The 16,552-nt window shown below is 33.4% G+C and overlaps 1 protein-coding gene across 4 annotated transcripts in view; it reads right to left on the bottom strand.

Annotated features, from left to right (window-relative positions):
* LOC111415015 (membrane-bound neuregulin protein vein) overlaps positions 1-16,552 on the bottom strand; it is a 68,538-nt gene that overhangs the window by 1,849 nt on the left and 50,137 nt on the right. The window contains exons 2-6 of one of the 4 annotated variants that reach the window (XM_023046506.2): positions 9,790-9,946; positions 4,729-4,865; positions 4,124-4,208; positions 3,564-3,607; positions 2,497-2,553 (exon numbers count right to left, since the gene is read on the bottom strand). In XM_023046506.2, coding sequence (XP_022902274.1) covers positions 2,513-2,553; positions 3,564-3,607; positions 4,124-4,208; positions 4,729-4,865; positions 9,790-9,946 — 464 coding nt within the window. In that variant the 3' untranslated portion in view covers positions 2,497-2,512. Of the gene's footprint in view, positions 1-2,496; positions 2,557-3,052; positions 3,608-4,123; positions 4,209-4,728; positions 4,866-9,789; positions 9,947-16,552 lie in introns of those variants that run through there. The other 3 variants (XM_023046504.2, XM_023046503.2, XM_023046502.2) reach the window with 3 other exon arrangements.

Raw genomic sequence — 16,552 nt, forward strand, 5'->3', positions numbered from 1 at the left:
ATAAACAATAAACCTTAATTTCAAACAAGAACGTGTTATATTAGAAACCGAGGCAGCTCTGCTGCCGAGGCATTTGCACTAATACTCGAAGAACAGGCAGTAAATGTTATCTTTTACAACGATATATCATTTGGAACCGAGGCAGCAAAGCTGCTGAGGTAATAGATACATTAAAAAAGATTTTAAAACTGTTATTCGAGTTAATCATGTTATATAATAGCCTCAGCAACTCTGCTGTTGAGGAACTAGCGCCATCACTACAAAAATAAACAATAAACCTTAATTTCAAACAGGAACGTGTTATATTAGAAACCGAGGTAGCTCTGCTGCCGAGGCATTTGCACCAATACTCGAAGAACAGGCAGTAAATGTTATTTTTTACAACGATATATCATTTAGAACCGAGGCAGAAAAGCTGCCGAGGTAGTAGATACATTAAAAAAGATTTTAAAACTGTTATTCGAGTTAATCATGTTATATAATAGCCTCAGCAACTCTGCTGTTGAGGAACTAGCGCCATCACTACAAAAATAAACAATAAACCTTAATTTTCAACAAGAACGTGTTACATTAGAAGCCGAGGCAGCTCTGCTGCCGAGGCATTTGCACCAATACTCAAAGAACAGGCAGTAAATGTTATTTTTTACAATGATATATCATTTGGAACCGAGGCAGCTATGCTGCCGAGGCAGTAGAGTTTGTATACATTTAAAAAGAGTTTAAAACTGTTATTCGAGTTAATCATGTTATATAATAGCCTCAGCAGCTCTGCTATTGAGGCAGTAGCGCCATCAGTTCAAAAATAAACAATAAACCTTAATTTTCAACAAGAACGTGTTATATTAGAAACCGAGGCAGCTCTGCTGCTGAGGCATTTGCACCAATACTCGAAGAACAGGCAGTAAATGTTATCTTTTACAACGATATATCATTTGGAACCGAGGCAGAAAAGCTGCCGAGGTAGTAGATACATTAAAAAAGATTTTAAAACTGTTATTCGAGTTAATCATGTTATATAATAGCCTCAGCAACTCTGCTGTTGAGGAACTAGCGCCATCACTACAAAAATAAACAATAAACCTTAATTTCAAACAGGAACGTGTTATATTAGAAACCGAGGCAGCTCTGCTGCCGAGGCATTTGCACCAATACTCGAAGAACAGGCAGTAAATGTTATGTTTTACAACGATATATCATTTGGAACCGAGGCAGAAAAGCTGCCGAGGTAGTAGATACATTAAAAAAGATTTTAAAACTGTTATTCGAGTTAATCATCTTATATAATAGCCTCAGCAACTCTGCTGTTGAGGAACTAGCGCCATTATTACAAAAATAAACAATAAACCTTAATTTCAAACAGGAACGTGTTATATTAGAAACCGAGGCAGCTCTGCTGCCGAGGCATTTGCACCAATACTCGAAGAACAGGCAGTAAATGTTATGTTTTACAACGATATATCATTTGGAACCGAGGCAGAAAAGCTGCCGAGGTAGTAGATACATTAAAAAAGATTTTAAAACTGTTATTCGAGTTAATCATCTTATATAATAGCCTCAGCAACTCTGCTGTTGAGGAACTAGCGCCATCACTACAAAAATAAACAATAAACCTTAATTTCAAACAGGAACGTGTTATATTAGAAACCGAGGCAGCTCTGCTGCCGAGGCATTTGCACCAATACTCGAAGAACAGGCAGTAAATGTTATGTTTTACAACGATATATCATTTGGAACCGAGGCAGAAAAGCTGCCGAGGTAGTAGATACATTAAAAAAGATTTTAAAACTGTTATTCCAGTTAATCATGTTATATAATAGCCTCAGCAACTCTGCTGTTGAGGAACTAGCGCCATCACTACAAAAATAAACAATAAACCTTAATTTCAAACAGGAACGTGTTATATTAGAAACCGAGGCAGCTCTGCTGCCGAGGCATTTGCACCAATACTCGAAGAACAGGCAGTAAATGTTATGTTTTACAACGATATATCATTTGGAACCGAGGCAGAAAAGCTGCCGAGGTAGTAGATACATTAAAAAAGATTTTAAAACTGTTATTCGAGTTAATCATCTTATATAATAGCCTCAGCAACTCTGCTGTTGAGGAACTAGCGCCATCACTACAAAAATAAACAATAAACCTTAATTTCAAACAGGAACGTGTTATATTAGAAACCGAGGCAGCTCTGCTGCCGAGGCATTTGCACCAATACTCGAAGAACAGGCAGTAAATGTTATTTTTTACACTGATAAATCATTTGGAACCGAGGCAGCTCTGCTGCCGAGGCATTTGCACCAATACTCGAAGAATAGGCTGTAAATGTTTAAACAACATTTAAATAACATTTAAAAAGGCATTAAAACTGTTTCTCTTCTTCTTTCTAAGTCTAAGTCGAGTATTAGTTCTTTTTTTAGTTAGTATTCAATGCTAGATTGTTGTATATATTTTTTTAATCAGTTATATCGAGGTTTTACTGTAATTAATCTTTTAATTTACCATTTTGAAGTTGAATCTATCTTTTGGCGTCAGCTTCATCCTCATTCATGAACTCTCCTACTGAAAACATAACCAAAGTAGTAAATGATTATAAGGGTAAAAAATGATTTAATTAATTTTTATTGGATTTGAGATAATAATTGAAGTTATAAAAAAATAAATTGTGCACTTTGTTAGTTAAAAATTATTTTCAAATAAATAAGTGGTAGTCCATATAGAAGTACATGCCTTTTACATAAAGCGACAAATGATAACATAAAAAACAACAATTGATTAACAAGAAGACAATTAAACATGCTATTAGTATACATCTTTAACTCACAACAAATGATTAAGGCTTTTAAACATTAGTACAAAGATTATTACAAATTAATTTTAATTAAGAAAGAATATGTTAATTCGAATATTGAGGTTTTGGTGTGTGTATATTTTTTTTAGTCATCGTACATACCTAGTTTTTTTAATCATTTTGATTTCCTAGGTTGCGAATTCCTCCTCGGATAACTACACTATTTCTTATTGGGGGGGTCAAGAAGAAAAATTGAAACGCGACCAATTCATTTCAGATTTATTTCGATAGAGTTGTACAGGTTTTTTTTATACATTTTAAATTTGTTGTGAGTAATAGATGCATTAATAAATAAATATAATTACATGACTTTATACAAAAAGTGTACTTATATGACTACCAAAATTCTTTTTCGGTCCCTTTCGACAAAATCGTACCGATTTCCGACCATTAATTGCATTAGAGGTTTACCTTGAACGTGAATTAAAATTAAAATTAAACAGTCTTGTGTACAATATCGTTTCGGCATCATCATCATCATCGTCAATCTTATTGTCGTTTACTTTTCGTATTTTTTTTTTACAAATGTACAATAACGTGATTTACTTTTGGGTCAATTTTCTTTCAAGTCCGAGTATATAAGTCTATTTACAAAATTTATTTTAATTTTCGAATGAATCAAAATCGATTTTTTTTTTTTAGGGTGATCAATTTTTGCAAAAATGACTTATATTGTATTGAGGTAGATTGCATGAGGTTATATTTTGCTGATACGTACTGGTTTTTTCATTACATCTTTGGCCCTGAAAATTATTCTTGCATCTGAAAATTAAAACATACAAAATATTTTTAAGTGTTAAGTTAAAAAAAAAATTGAAAAAATAAATCCTGAAAGAATTTTATCAATTTTTGGGTTTAGCAGTATTTAGTCTTCTGACAACAATATTTACTCCTCTCCTAGCAGTGTCTAATCTTCTGGAAACAATATTTACTCCTCTGCCAGCAGTATCTGGTTTTCCCATGACCATATTTACTCGTCTGCAAACAGTATCTAGTCTTGTATTTGCAGTAAATAGATTTCTGCTACCAGTATGTAATCATAGTAATGGTCAAATATTTTAAATTAAAAGCATATAGTTGAATTAACAAGTTATAGAGTTATACTTCTAATAATAAGTATATTATAAATTTAATTAAATTTTGAATTAAACCAAATTAAGTTAATTTTCAACCAGATTTGTTTATAAGTCTTTTATTTGAAAAAAAAAAGTGATTTAGTTCAGGATTTGTTTTTTCAATTTTGTCAGTGCACAGCTGTGCGGTCTTTGGCATACTAACACACAAAACGCTCCTAAGATATCCGTCACGAAGCAGTCGCCGTTAATGCACATGGCACTCACGGTCTTGTTGCACGGCATAAGACCTGAAACAGGAAAAGCTCCCTTTCAGTGTGTGATTCCTAACCGCACACACCACTCCCATACACGTCGCCGGTACGACACCCATTGTAAAATTACACCTCTAAGCTCGAGTACTGCCAAACCATTATATGTTTTTGTCAAGTTGCCAACGATTGCGTAAAGGCGCTAGACGGGGGCCCCCTGTTTATGTTCGTTAGCGCCTTGTTCCGAACGCGGACGTCGCGCTTTTATGATTCTCCTTTACTTCACTCATGCCGAAATAATTCCTATTTATGAGCTCGTTTTACATTACGAGTTTCACATAAAATTATAACTTAACCATCATTCTATGTTCAATTGTTTATTTGAGACGTTAAATTAACGTTTCAGATTTATTACATCTAATTTATGAATCTGATTTAAGCTATTTATTATCATTGCTTATTTAACACACATTATCAAATGTGTAAACATACAATGGTTTGGAGAAAACTCTAGGTGGCGTACCAAAAAAAAAATAATAATAAAATTTATTTGATTTACCTTTAAAGCTTATATTACCTTCATCCAATACAGTATCTTCACTTATCTCAATGGTGTTATTAAGGCCTTCGGTCTGGCACCGATACCTTCCATAGTCGTTTTTATTCGTCTCGTTAAAAATGAGAGTCGATGATCGTCTGAAAATATATTAATATTACTATACATTTAATGAAAATGTTATTATTAAATTATTAAGTAATTCAGTTCATATTGGACAAAACAAATACAGGGTTGAGTTCAAAAAGTATTATCTCAAAAACGAATTGAGATTTTCAAGTACGGTTTTTTCTATGAAAAAGGGGACACCTTCTTTTATAAATCACCAAAGTTTCATCAAGATATCTTAAGAATTCGATTTTTCACAATTTTTTGAAAACAATAGTTAAAAGTTATCAACATCATAAAGCGATTAAAATTTTGGTTGCGTTCAAAAAGTATTATCTCAAAAACGAATTGAGATTTTCAAGTACGGTTTTTTCTATGAAAAAGGGGACACCTCCCTCTATAAATCACCAACGTTTCATAGAGATATCTTAAGAATTGGATTTTTCACGATTTTTTAAAAATGATAGTTAAAAGTTCACAACATCATAAAGCGATTAAAATTTGGGTTGGATTCAAACCTTAGTATCTCAAAAACGAATTGAGATTTTTAAATACGGGTTTTTCTATGAAAAAGGAGACACCTCCCTCTATAAATCACCAACCTTTCATCAAGATATCTTAAGAATTCGATTTTTTATGATTTTTTAAAAGTGATTTAAGAGTTGTATATTTCATAAATCGATTTGGATTCAAAAATGATTATCTCAGAAACTAGTATAGATTTTCAAAAACGGCTTTCTTCATTAAAAAGCATACACCTCTCTCTATAAATCGATATCATTTCATTAAGATATCTTAAGAATTAGATTTTTTACGATTTTTTAAAATTGATTGCAAAAAGTTGTCAATTCAAATTTGGGTTGGGTTCAAAACTTATTATCTCAAAAACGAATTGAAATTTTCAAGTACGGTTTTTTCTATGAAAAAGGAGACACCTTCCTCTATAAATCACCAATGTTTCATCAAGATATCTTAAGAATTCGATTTTTTATGATTTTTTAAAAGTGATTGTAAAAGTTGTAAATTTCATAAATCGATTAAAATTCGGGTTGGATTCAAAAATGATTATCTCAGAAACTAATATAGATTTTCAAAAACGGCCTTCTTCATTAAAAAGTATACACTTCCCTCTATAAATCGATATCATTTCATCAAGATATCTTAAGAATTCGATTTTTTACGATTTTTTTTAAATTGATTGCAAAAAGTTATCAAGTCAAATTTGGGTTGGGTTCAAAAATTATTATCTCAAAAACGAAATGAAATTTTCAAGCACGGTTTTATCCATGAAAAAGTGCATACCTCCCCTTACAAATCACCAACGTTTCATGACGATATCTTAAGAATTCGATTTTTTACGATTTTTTAAAAATATTAATTAAACGTTGGCAATATCATAAAGCGATTATAATTTGGGTTGGGTTCAAAACTTATTATCTCAAAAACGAATTGAGATTTTCAAGTACGGTTTTTTCTATGAAAAAGAAGACACCTTCCTCTATAAATCACCAATGTTTCATCAAGATATCTTAAGAATTCGATTTTTTACGATTTTTTAAAAGTGATTGTAAAAGTTGTAAATGTCATAAATCGATTAAAATTTGGGTTGGGTTCAAAACTTATTATCTCAAAAACGAATTGAGATTTTCAAGTACGGTTTTTTCTATGAAAAAGGAGACACCTTCCTCTATAAATCACCGAAGTTTCATCAAGATATCTTAAGAATTCGATTTTTTATGATTTTTTAAAAGTGATTGTAAAAGTTGTAAATTTCATAAATCGATTAAAATTCGGGTTGGATTCAAAAATGATTATCTCAGAAACTAAGATAGATTTTCAAAAACGGCTTTCTTCATTAAAAAGTATACACCTCCCTTTATAAATTGATATCATTTCATCAAGATATCTTAAGAATTAGATTTGTTACGATTTTTTAAAATTGATTGCAAAAAGTTGCCAATTCAAATTTGGGTTGGGTTCAAAAATTATTATCTCAAAAACGAATTGAGATTTTCAAGTACGGTTTTTTCTATGAAAAAGGAGACACCTTCCTCTATAAATCACCAATGTTTCATCAAGATATCTTAAGAATTCGATTTGTTATGATTTTTTAAAAGTGATTGTAAAAGTTGTAAATTTCATAAATCGATTAAAATTCGCGTTGGATTCAAAAATGATTATCTCAGAAACTAATATATATTTTCAAAAACGGCTTTCTTTATTAAAAAGTAGACACCTCGCTCTATAAATCGATATCGTTTCATCAAGATATTTTAAGAATTCAATTTTTTACGATTTTTTAAAATTGATTGCAAAAAGTTGTCAATTCAAATTTGGGTTGAGTTCAAAACTTATTATGTCAAAAACGAATTGAGATTTTCAAGTACGGTTTTTTCTATGAAAAAGGAGACACCTTCCTCTATAAATCACTAATGTTTCATCAATATATCTTAAGAATACGATTTTTTATGATGTTTTAAAAGTGATTGTAAAAGTTGTAAATTTCATAAATCGATTAAAATTCGAGTTGGATTCAAAAATGATTATCTCAGAAATTAATATAGATTTTCAAAAACGGCTTTCTTCATTAAAAAGTATACACCTCCCTCTACAAATCAATATCATTTCATCAAGATATCTTAAGAATTCGATTTTTTACGATTTTTTAAAAATTGATTGCAAAAAGTTGTCAATTCAAATTTGGGTTGGGTTCAAAAATTATTATCTCAAAAACGAATTGCGATTTTCAAGTACGGTTTTTTCTATGAAAAAGGAGACACCTTCCTCTATAAATCACCAATGTTTCATCAAGATATCTTAAGAATTCGATTTTTTATGATTTTTTAAAAGTGATTGTAAAAGTTGTAAATTTCATAAATCGATTAAAATTCGGGTTGGATTCAAAAATGATTATCTCAGAAACTAATATAGATTTTCAAAAATGGCTTTCTTTATTAAAAAGTAGACACCTCCCTCTATAAATCAATATCATTTCATCGAGATATCTTAAGAATTCGATTTTTTACGATTTTTTTAAAAATTGATTGCAAAAAGTTGTCAATTCAAATTTGGGTTGGGTTCAAACCTTATTATCTCAAAAACGAATTGAAATTTTCAAGTACGGTTTTTTCTATGAAAAAGGAGACACCTTCCTCTATAAATCACCAATGTTTCATCAAGATATCTTAAGAATTCGATTTTTTACGATTTTTAAAATTGATTGCAAAAAGTTGTCAATTCAAATTTGGGTTGGGTTCAAAAATTATTATCTCAAAAACGAATTGAGATTTTCAAGTACGGTTTTTTCTATGAAAAAGGAGACACCTTCCTCTATAAATCACCAATGTTTCATCAAGATATCTTAAGAATTCGATTTTTTATGATTTTTTAAAAGTGATTGTAAAAGTTGTAAATTTCATAAATCGATTAAAATTTGGGTTGGATTCAAAAATGATTATCTCAGAAACTAATATAGATTTTCAAAAACGGCCTTCTTCATTAAAAAGTATACACTTCCCTCTATAAATCGATATCATTTCATCAAGATATCTTAAGAATTCGATTTTTTAAAATTGATTGCAAAAAGTTGTCAATTCAAATTTGGGTTGGGTTCAAAAATTATTATCTCAAAAACGAATTGATATTTTCAAATACGGTTTTTTCTATGAAAAAGGAGACACCTTCCTCTATAAATCACCAATGTTTCATCAAGATATCTTAAGAATTCGATTTTTTACGATTTTTTAAAAGTGATTGTAAAAGTTGTAAATTTCATAAATCGATTAAAATTTGGGTTGGGTTCAAAAATGATTATCTCAGAAACTAATATAGATTTTCAAAAACGGCCTTCTTCATTAAAAAGTATACACTTCCCTCTATAAATCGATATCATTTCATCAAGATATCTTAAGAATTCGATTTTTTAAAATTGATTGCAAAAAGTTGTCAATTCAAATTTGGGTTGGGTTCAAAAATTATTATCTCAAAAACGAATTGATATTTTCAAATACGGTTTTTTCTATGAAAAAGGAGACACCTTCCTCTATAAATCACCAATGTTTCATCAAGATATCTTAAGAATTCGATTTTTTATGATTTTTTAAAAGTGATTGTAAAAGTTGTAAATTTCATAAATCGATTAAAATTTGGGTTGGATTCAAAAATGATTATCTCAGAAACTAATATAGATTTTCAAAAACGGCCTTCTTCATTAAAAAGTATACACTTCCCTCTATAAATCGATATCATTTCATCAAGATATCTTAAGAATTCGATTTTTTAAAATTGATTGCAAAAAGTTGTCAATTCAAATTTGGGTTGGGTTCAAAAATTATTATCTCAAAAACGAATTGATATTTTCAAATACGGTTTTTTCTATGAAAAAGGAGACACCTTCCTCTATAAATCACCAATGTTTCATCAAGATATCTTAAGAATTCGATTTTTTACGATTTTTTAAAAGTGATTGTAAAAGTTGTAAATTTCATAAATCGATTAAAATTTGGGTTGGGTTCAAAACTTATTATCTCAAAAACGAATTGAGATTTTCAAGTACGGTTTTTTCTATGAAAAAGGAGACACCTTCCTCTATAAATCACCGAAGTTTCATCAAGATATCTTAAGAATTCGATTTCTTATGATTTTTTAAAAGTGATTGTAAAATTCATAAATCGATTAAAATTCGGGTTGGATTCAAAAATGATTATCTCAAAAACTAACTAAAATTTTCAAGTACAGTTTTTCTATGAAAACCCCTCCATCTATATCGTCAACGTTTCATCAAGATATCTTAAGAGTTTGATTTTTTACGATTTTTTAATAGTTGCAACAAATTATCATCTTTCTAAAGTATAAATAATATTATATAAAATATATATTGGACTCTTAGTTTTATAAATTCGAGAGAGGGTTAAATTGGGTTCAAATTGATTTAATAATAAAAATAATTTTTCTTACCGTGAATAGGTGATTTTGTGATTTTTCTGCGGCAGGAATCGTTGGTCATCCTTATACCAGTAAATAAGTGGTGTTGGAAAACCCTTGGCCTTGCACGTAATCTTGTGCTTTCTCTTCTTGTACGTCCTATCTAGCGTCGGCTTCTTCAGCAACTGTGCTGGAAGAATACAGAAATAAAGGGGTAAATCGACGTCAGGAACTGTTCAATGTATTTCTACGTAAACGGAAAGATAAATCAGCGTAATGGGCTGAGTGTAAACAAGGTCTAGGTTTTTCGGGCGTTCGACTTGAAAGGAGGAGGGTAAAAAATAGATGCCCAGAATAGAAAATATATCCATCAGAGGTGGACGAAGAAATGTTTATTATGTAAATAAGGTATTGAGTTTTAAGATGTCAGTTAGCCGGCAAGTTTATTAGTCGGTTTTGCAGTTTGTGGAACGGTGGTTTTTGGGCAGCAGGAGGGGTTCGGCGAAAAAAGCGATTTGAAGTGGGTTTTATAAATTAAACATGGTGGCCGGCGCGCGGGGCATAGGATTCCACGAGACGGACCTTTTTTTATAACGGTCCTCGGCGGGCGCATTGTTTCATTATAATTTCTACTTATTCCGGTCCAGTTCCACATTTGGAATGTGAAAATAAAATAAGGACAGCAGGACGATACTCGCGCCCGGCTCTCTTTTTGGAGCGCGTTCGTGTTTTGGTAGAAAAGTGATATTACCAAATAAACGGCCGATTCCAAGAATGCATTTTAGCGGCGCACGCGTGCTGAATATTAAATTTTAAACAATGCATCGGAATCCGTTAATAGTTCGGGCCAAATATGTACAGATGCGGCCGAAATATGCGTCCAAGCCGAAATGGGCAGTCGGTCTGGATTGTATTTTAATTCGATCCCGCTTTAGTATGCCGTTTATCTAATGCGACAGATTTTTTCCTTAACATCCCACCATAGAAGGTGAACGGACACAAACAGAAAATATTTTACTACTTTTCATATAATCGAAACAAACCTTTTTTATTCCATTTATTACCCACATTTTGCACCCACCAGGCAGATGGCTAAATCGTTAATGCACATTTTTTGCAATGTGGGTCTGAAAATTATGCGCTCATCAATATGTAACTTTTTTAACCGGAAAAGTTTTAATTAATTTTTGTTGAAAAAAAAAAAGCTAAAGTTGTATTTTTGGAAAACCATTAACGCGAATCTCTCGGGCGGGAAAGCGAGTGTCTCGAAAATTGGCAACGTTGAGAAGAAAGCGAAACCCGAAAGCGTTAATAGTCGGTCGTGGTGATGTACACGGGTAACGCATTTAGCCACTTGCACTTGCACTCGTCTATTTTACACGGAAATTTCTTCGATTCCAAATATTGCCCCCGGATGTAACCCAAATTTATGCGATCATGATGCGTAATAAGGTGAATTTCGATCAAACCAGACTCTCCTAAACAACACCTGAGAGAAGACCTTCGAGCTAAATCTGTCTCTAGTTCTCATCCTAGTTTCGAAAGATCTCATCGGTGTACTTCTGGCATCTAAACTTAAATCTTTACAAAAAAAAATCTTTAAATATTAACTCAATTAAATTAATTTATATTAATTTTGCTTTTTTTGTAAGTTTTAGTTTAAAATAAAGTAAAATTATATACAATGTATTTAATGGGTAAATTGTAATTTGGCGACGATTTCGAGTGAGTTAGCAAGATAGAATTTCCCGGCGTCTGGAAGTGATGGCACCAAGCCAAATGATTCACGGTACCCAGGATATGGTAGCCCACACCTTAGGCACACGGTCTATTGCCCCACAGTGCCGCAAAATTTCGAATGCTTGCGTCGCGACGCCTTCTCCGTCTCCCTTGTGGAGTTTCGTTTTTCCGATAAAGGTTTTTGACACGAAACCCGCGCACAACCTGTTTGTCGTAACCACTCCTGGCACGGGAACAACACAAAAATAAGTTTATTGCACTCGATGTACATTCAAACAAAATTCATTACACTAGTCAAATTTTCTTTTTGTAAAAATCGAATTAATTTTAAAGCCCATTTGTAGTTCCAAGGTTTCCTAATCAAAACAAGTATCCAAGCCAAATCTTAATTCTTGACCACAAAGTTACAGAGCTCTTCCGTTACAGAGAAACTATAGACAAGTTATAAAGCTCATCAAAGTTGAAAAGTATCGCAATAAATAGCTTCTTTTGTAACGCAGAGAATAGAGAGGTTGTAAGAGTAGCTCAATCTGGGAAGAGTAGCTCACAGAGTAGCTTGCTATCTTGGGCTACTTTCGATCTTTTAGTGTAAACTTAGCTCGTTTTCAGTGTTTACCCCAAAATATCAACGAGCAAATATGAGAACCAAGAACTAGAATTCTTGTACAATAGATATTTAGATCAGCCAAACGAATCCTCATTTCTGTGGAATTCTCATTCAAGTCAATTCTGTGGTTGGTAGTGCTCCGGTATGTCCGAATCTGACAGCAATATTATAATTGCAAGTGCTGCAATTTGTTATTTTGTCTTAAACAGTCAAAAAGACAAGAAGGAAATGGCGTCAGAGGATTTTGATCTCTTCATCTCTGACCAGGGATAAAATTCGGAAATCAAGTACACATTTTAGAGACTCGATTCCTGCATATGACAGGCTAACAGTGACTTTAAGATTTTTGGAGATTCCTATGAAAGCCTGATGTGTTTTACTAAAATATCTAAATCCACATTATGTAATGCTATATCTGAAATATGTACTGTTGTACATTAGGTTGGCAATACCAGCCAGTGTGAAGTGAGACCATGTAAGACGAATAGTGACAAGTAAAGCCAAGTGAACACGCTCTCTGTAAAAGAAAATAATTCTTAGTTATGTTAAATAAAGTATTAGTGAAGATCCTGACTTTTATTGAGAGAACACAACATGTGCTGCGGTAAATAAAACATTGCATGACAAGTAAACAAATTTATACTCACAATGTTTAAGACAATTATTGGAAAAATAAACAATCTTAGAACTCCATCACGGAAGGCATCTACAAATGCAAGGTTTGCGATCTATTTAGCATGATGATAAGTCTTATGAGCAATATGAAGTCTTATTGCATGAAGAATCTTATGGTATTAACACATCTCAACGTCATCCCTCAATATTATTTCTGACAACCCTTTCAATATCATCGTGGATATCATCGCTATACACCTCAAAACATCATAATCATGACTGAAAATGGCAGTCAACCTAACATACCTCAACATTCTTCCGACCATCATACAATATCATTTATGGTACTCCTCAGGATTGTTTCAGACATCCTTATATCGTACCTATACATCTCAAAATCATCCTTAACACCCAATTATCGCTTCGATAACGCTTCACAGTGACTTAAAGTTCCTCAATATTGACTCTTACAAACCTCAACATTGTCGTAAACATCAATCAGCATCGTTCCGCGCATTCCTCAGTATCCTAACACATCTCAACATCACCCCGGACATCTTTCAATGTCATCCTCAATATTGTTTCTGACAACCCTCAAATCATCGTGGATATCATCGCTATACACCTCAAAACATCATGGTCATGTCTCAAAATGATAGTCAACCTAACATACCTCAACATTCTTCCCACCATCTCACTACGAAGCACATCTCAGCGCTTCAATAACGCTTCAAAGCGTCCTAAAGTTCCTCAACATTGTCTCTTACAAACCTCAACATCGTCATAAACATCAATCAGCATCCTTGCTAGCATTCCTCAGTATCCTAACACATCTCAACATCATCCCGGACATCTTGAATGACTAGTTCCTAACCCACTTCGCTAAAGCATCGTTTATTAAAATAAATGTATTAGAAGGTGAGGTTGATTTGAGTTTCGCTTCTTAAACTCAAGCCTTATAAGTTAAACCCTAAAGCAATGTACCTACTCCTAGAGTGTTGGAGTCGCCTTCTCGACGACTACTCAAAAGTAACCCTATCAGAAATCAATCCAATCCAACCCAAACAGAAATTAACCCAACTCAACTAGAAACCAACCTAACTAGAAACTAACCCAATCCAACCAGAAACCAACCCAGCTGAGGGCCGTGATGTTGCAATTAATAACCATATTTAACTAATTGAGGTTAACACTTATTGCGGTGTCTCGGCTGCAAACGACTTTCTTGCAAATAAAGAAGTGTTTCCATCCCTATCTACTTTAACGCCATAATGATATGTAAGATCCAAGGAATTATTGTTTCATCAATTCTAAAGCTATGTTCACAATGTGATTCTGACATTCTAAGTGTTAAAAACTTTTACCAAGAACAACGACATTCTCCACAAATTGAATCAATACAAAGTTAATCCATTTTTAATTCAATATCTCACTATAAATCTATTGTAATCTTTTGTCTCAATTGTAAAGAGCTAAAAGAGAGGCTAAAACAATGTAGCTACTCCATCCAACTCAACCAGAAACAAACCCAACTTAATCAGAAACAAGCCCAACTCAACCAGAAACTATCCCAACCCAACTAGAAACCAACCCAACCAGAAACCAAGCAAACCCAACTCAAACAGAAACGAACGCAAACCAACCCAACCAGAAACCAACCCAACTCAACCAGAAACAAACACAACTTAATCAGAAACAAACCCAACTCAACCAGAAACTATCCCAACCCAACTAGAAATCAACCCAATCAGAAACCAAGCAAACCCAACTCAAACAGAAACGAACGCAAACCAACCCAACCAGAAACCAACCCAACTCAACCAGAAACAAACCCAACTTAATCAGAAACAAACCCAACTCAACCAGAAACTATCCCAACCCAACTAGAAATCAACCCAATCAGAAACCAAGCAAACCCAACTCAAACAGAAACGAACGCAAACCAACCCAACCAGAAACCAACCCAACTCAACCAGAAACCAACCCAACTCAACCAGAAACAAACCCAACTTAATCAGAAACAAACCCAACTCAACCAGAAACTATCCCAACCCAACTAGAAATCAACCCAATCAGAAACCAAGCAAACCCAACTTAATCAGAAACAAACCCAACTCAACCAGAAACTATCCCAACCCAACTAGAAATCAACCCAATCAGAAACCAAGCAAACCCAACTCAAACAGAAACGAACGCAAACCAACCCAACCAGAAACCAACCCAACTCAACCAGAAACAAACCCAACTTAATCAGAAACAAACCCAACTCAACCAGAAACTATCCCAACCCAACTAGAAATCAACCCAATCAGAAACCAAGCAAACCCAACTCAAACAGAAACGAACGCAAACCAACCCAACCAGAAACCAACCCAACTCAACCAGAAACAAACCCAACTTAATCAGAAACAAACCCAACTCAACCAGAAACTATCCCAACCCAATTAGAAATCAACCCAATCAGAAACCAAGCAAACCCAACTCAAACAGAAACGAACGCAAACCAACCCAACCAGAAACCAACCCAACTCAACCAGAAACCAACCCAACTCAACCAAAAACAAACCCAACTTAATCAGAAACAAACCCAACTCAACCAGAAACTATCCCAACCCAACTAGAAATCAACCCAATCAGAAACCAAGCAAACCCAACTCAAACAGAAACGAACGCAAACCAACCCAACCAGAAACCAACCCAACTCAACCAGAAACCAACCCAACTCAACCAGAAACTATCCCAACCCAACTAGAAATCAACCCAATCAAAAACCAAGCAAACCCAACTCAAACAGAAACGAACGCAAACCAACCCAACCAGAAACCAACCCAACTCAACCAGAAACCAACCCAACTCAACCAGAAACAAACCCAACTTAATCAGAAACAAACCCAACTCAACCAGAAACTATCCCAACCCAACTAGAAATCAACCCAATCAGAAACCAAGCAAACCCAACTCAAACAGAAACGAACGCAAACCAACCCAACCAGAAACCAACCCAACTCAACCAGAAACAAACCCAACTCAACCAAAAACCATCCCAACTCAACCAGAACCCAACCAAACCGAACCCAACTAGAAACCAACCCAACCCAACACAACCAGAAACCAACTTTTTTCGAGAACAACGACATTTTCCACAAATTGAATCAATACAAAATTAATTCATTTTTAATTCAATATCTCTCTACATATAAATTGGTTATAACTTTTGTTTCAATTGTAGAGAGCAATTCCGAATAACTCTTAGTAACATGACAAATTAAATAATTTGACATTGACCTCACTTATAAGTTATAACTTAATTTAAGATATGTCACCATAACCTCAATCAATTAATTATTAATTTTCTCGGTTCAACGTATCACATAAAAATTAGCTAAAATTAAAATTAGCCGTCGTTACAACCCGTTAAATAAGGCTTTACCCCTTCGTTCATTGCCCGTATAACTTATTCCGAGCTTTGTATCAAACTTTCCGATTCCCCTACTAATACCAAGTTGTAAAAGACATTTTTTTATTCCCAAAATAACATTATTCCGAGATCGTACTGTGGTTGTAAAACCGACCCCGAGTGTACAAAATGATTGGGAATGTAGCGAGTAAACTTAGAAATTTGAAAATGTTCCGAATCAATTATTATTTCAATGTTTTGACAACGATTAAAAATAAATACCTCGAGTTTGGGCTTATTTTAAAGGCTATTTAACGTTCATCGGATTTCGGCGAATAAACACTTTTGGCAGCCGCAGAAGAGGACGAAAGCTTAACAACCCGACTGTTGGCTGAGACAGAGAAAAAAGTTAAAACATGTTGAATTTATCACTAATA

The sequence above is a fragment of the Onthophagus taurus genome, chromosome 6 (assembly GCF_036711975.1).
Source record: "Onthophagus taurus isolate NC chromosome 6, IU_Otau_3.0, whole genome shotgun sequence".
NCBI lineage: Eukaryota > Metazoa > Arthropoda > Insecta > Coleoptera > Scarabaeidae > Onthophagus > Onthophagus taurus.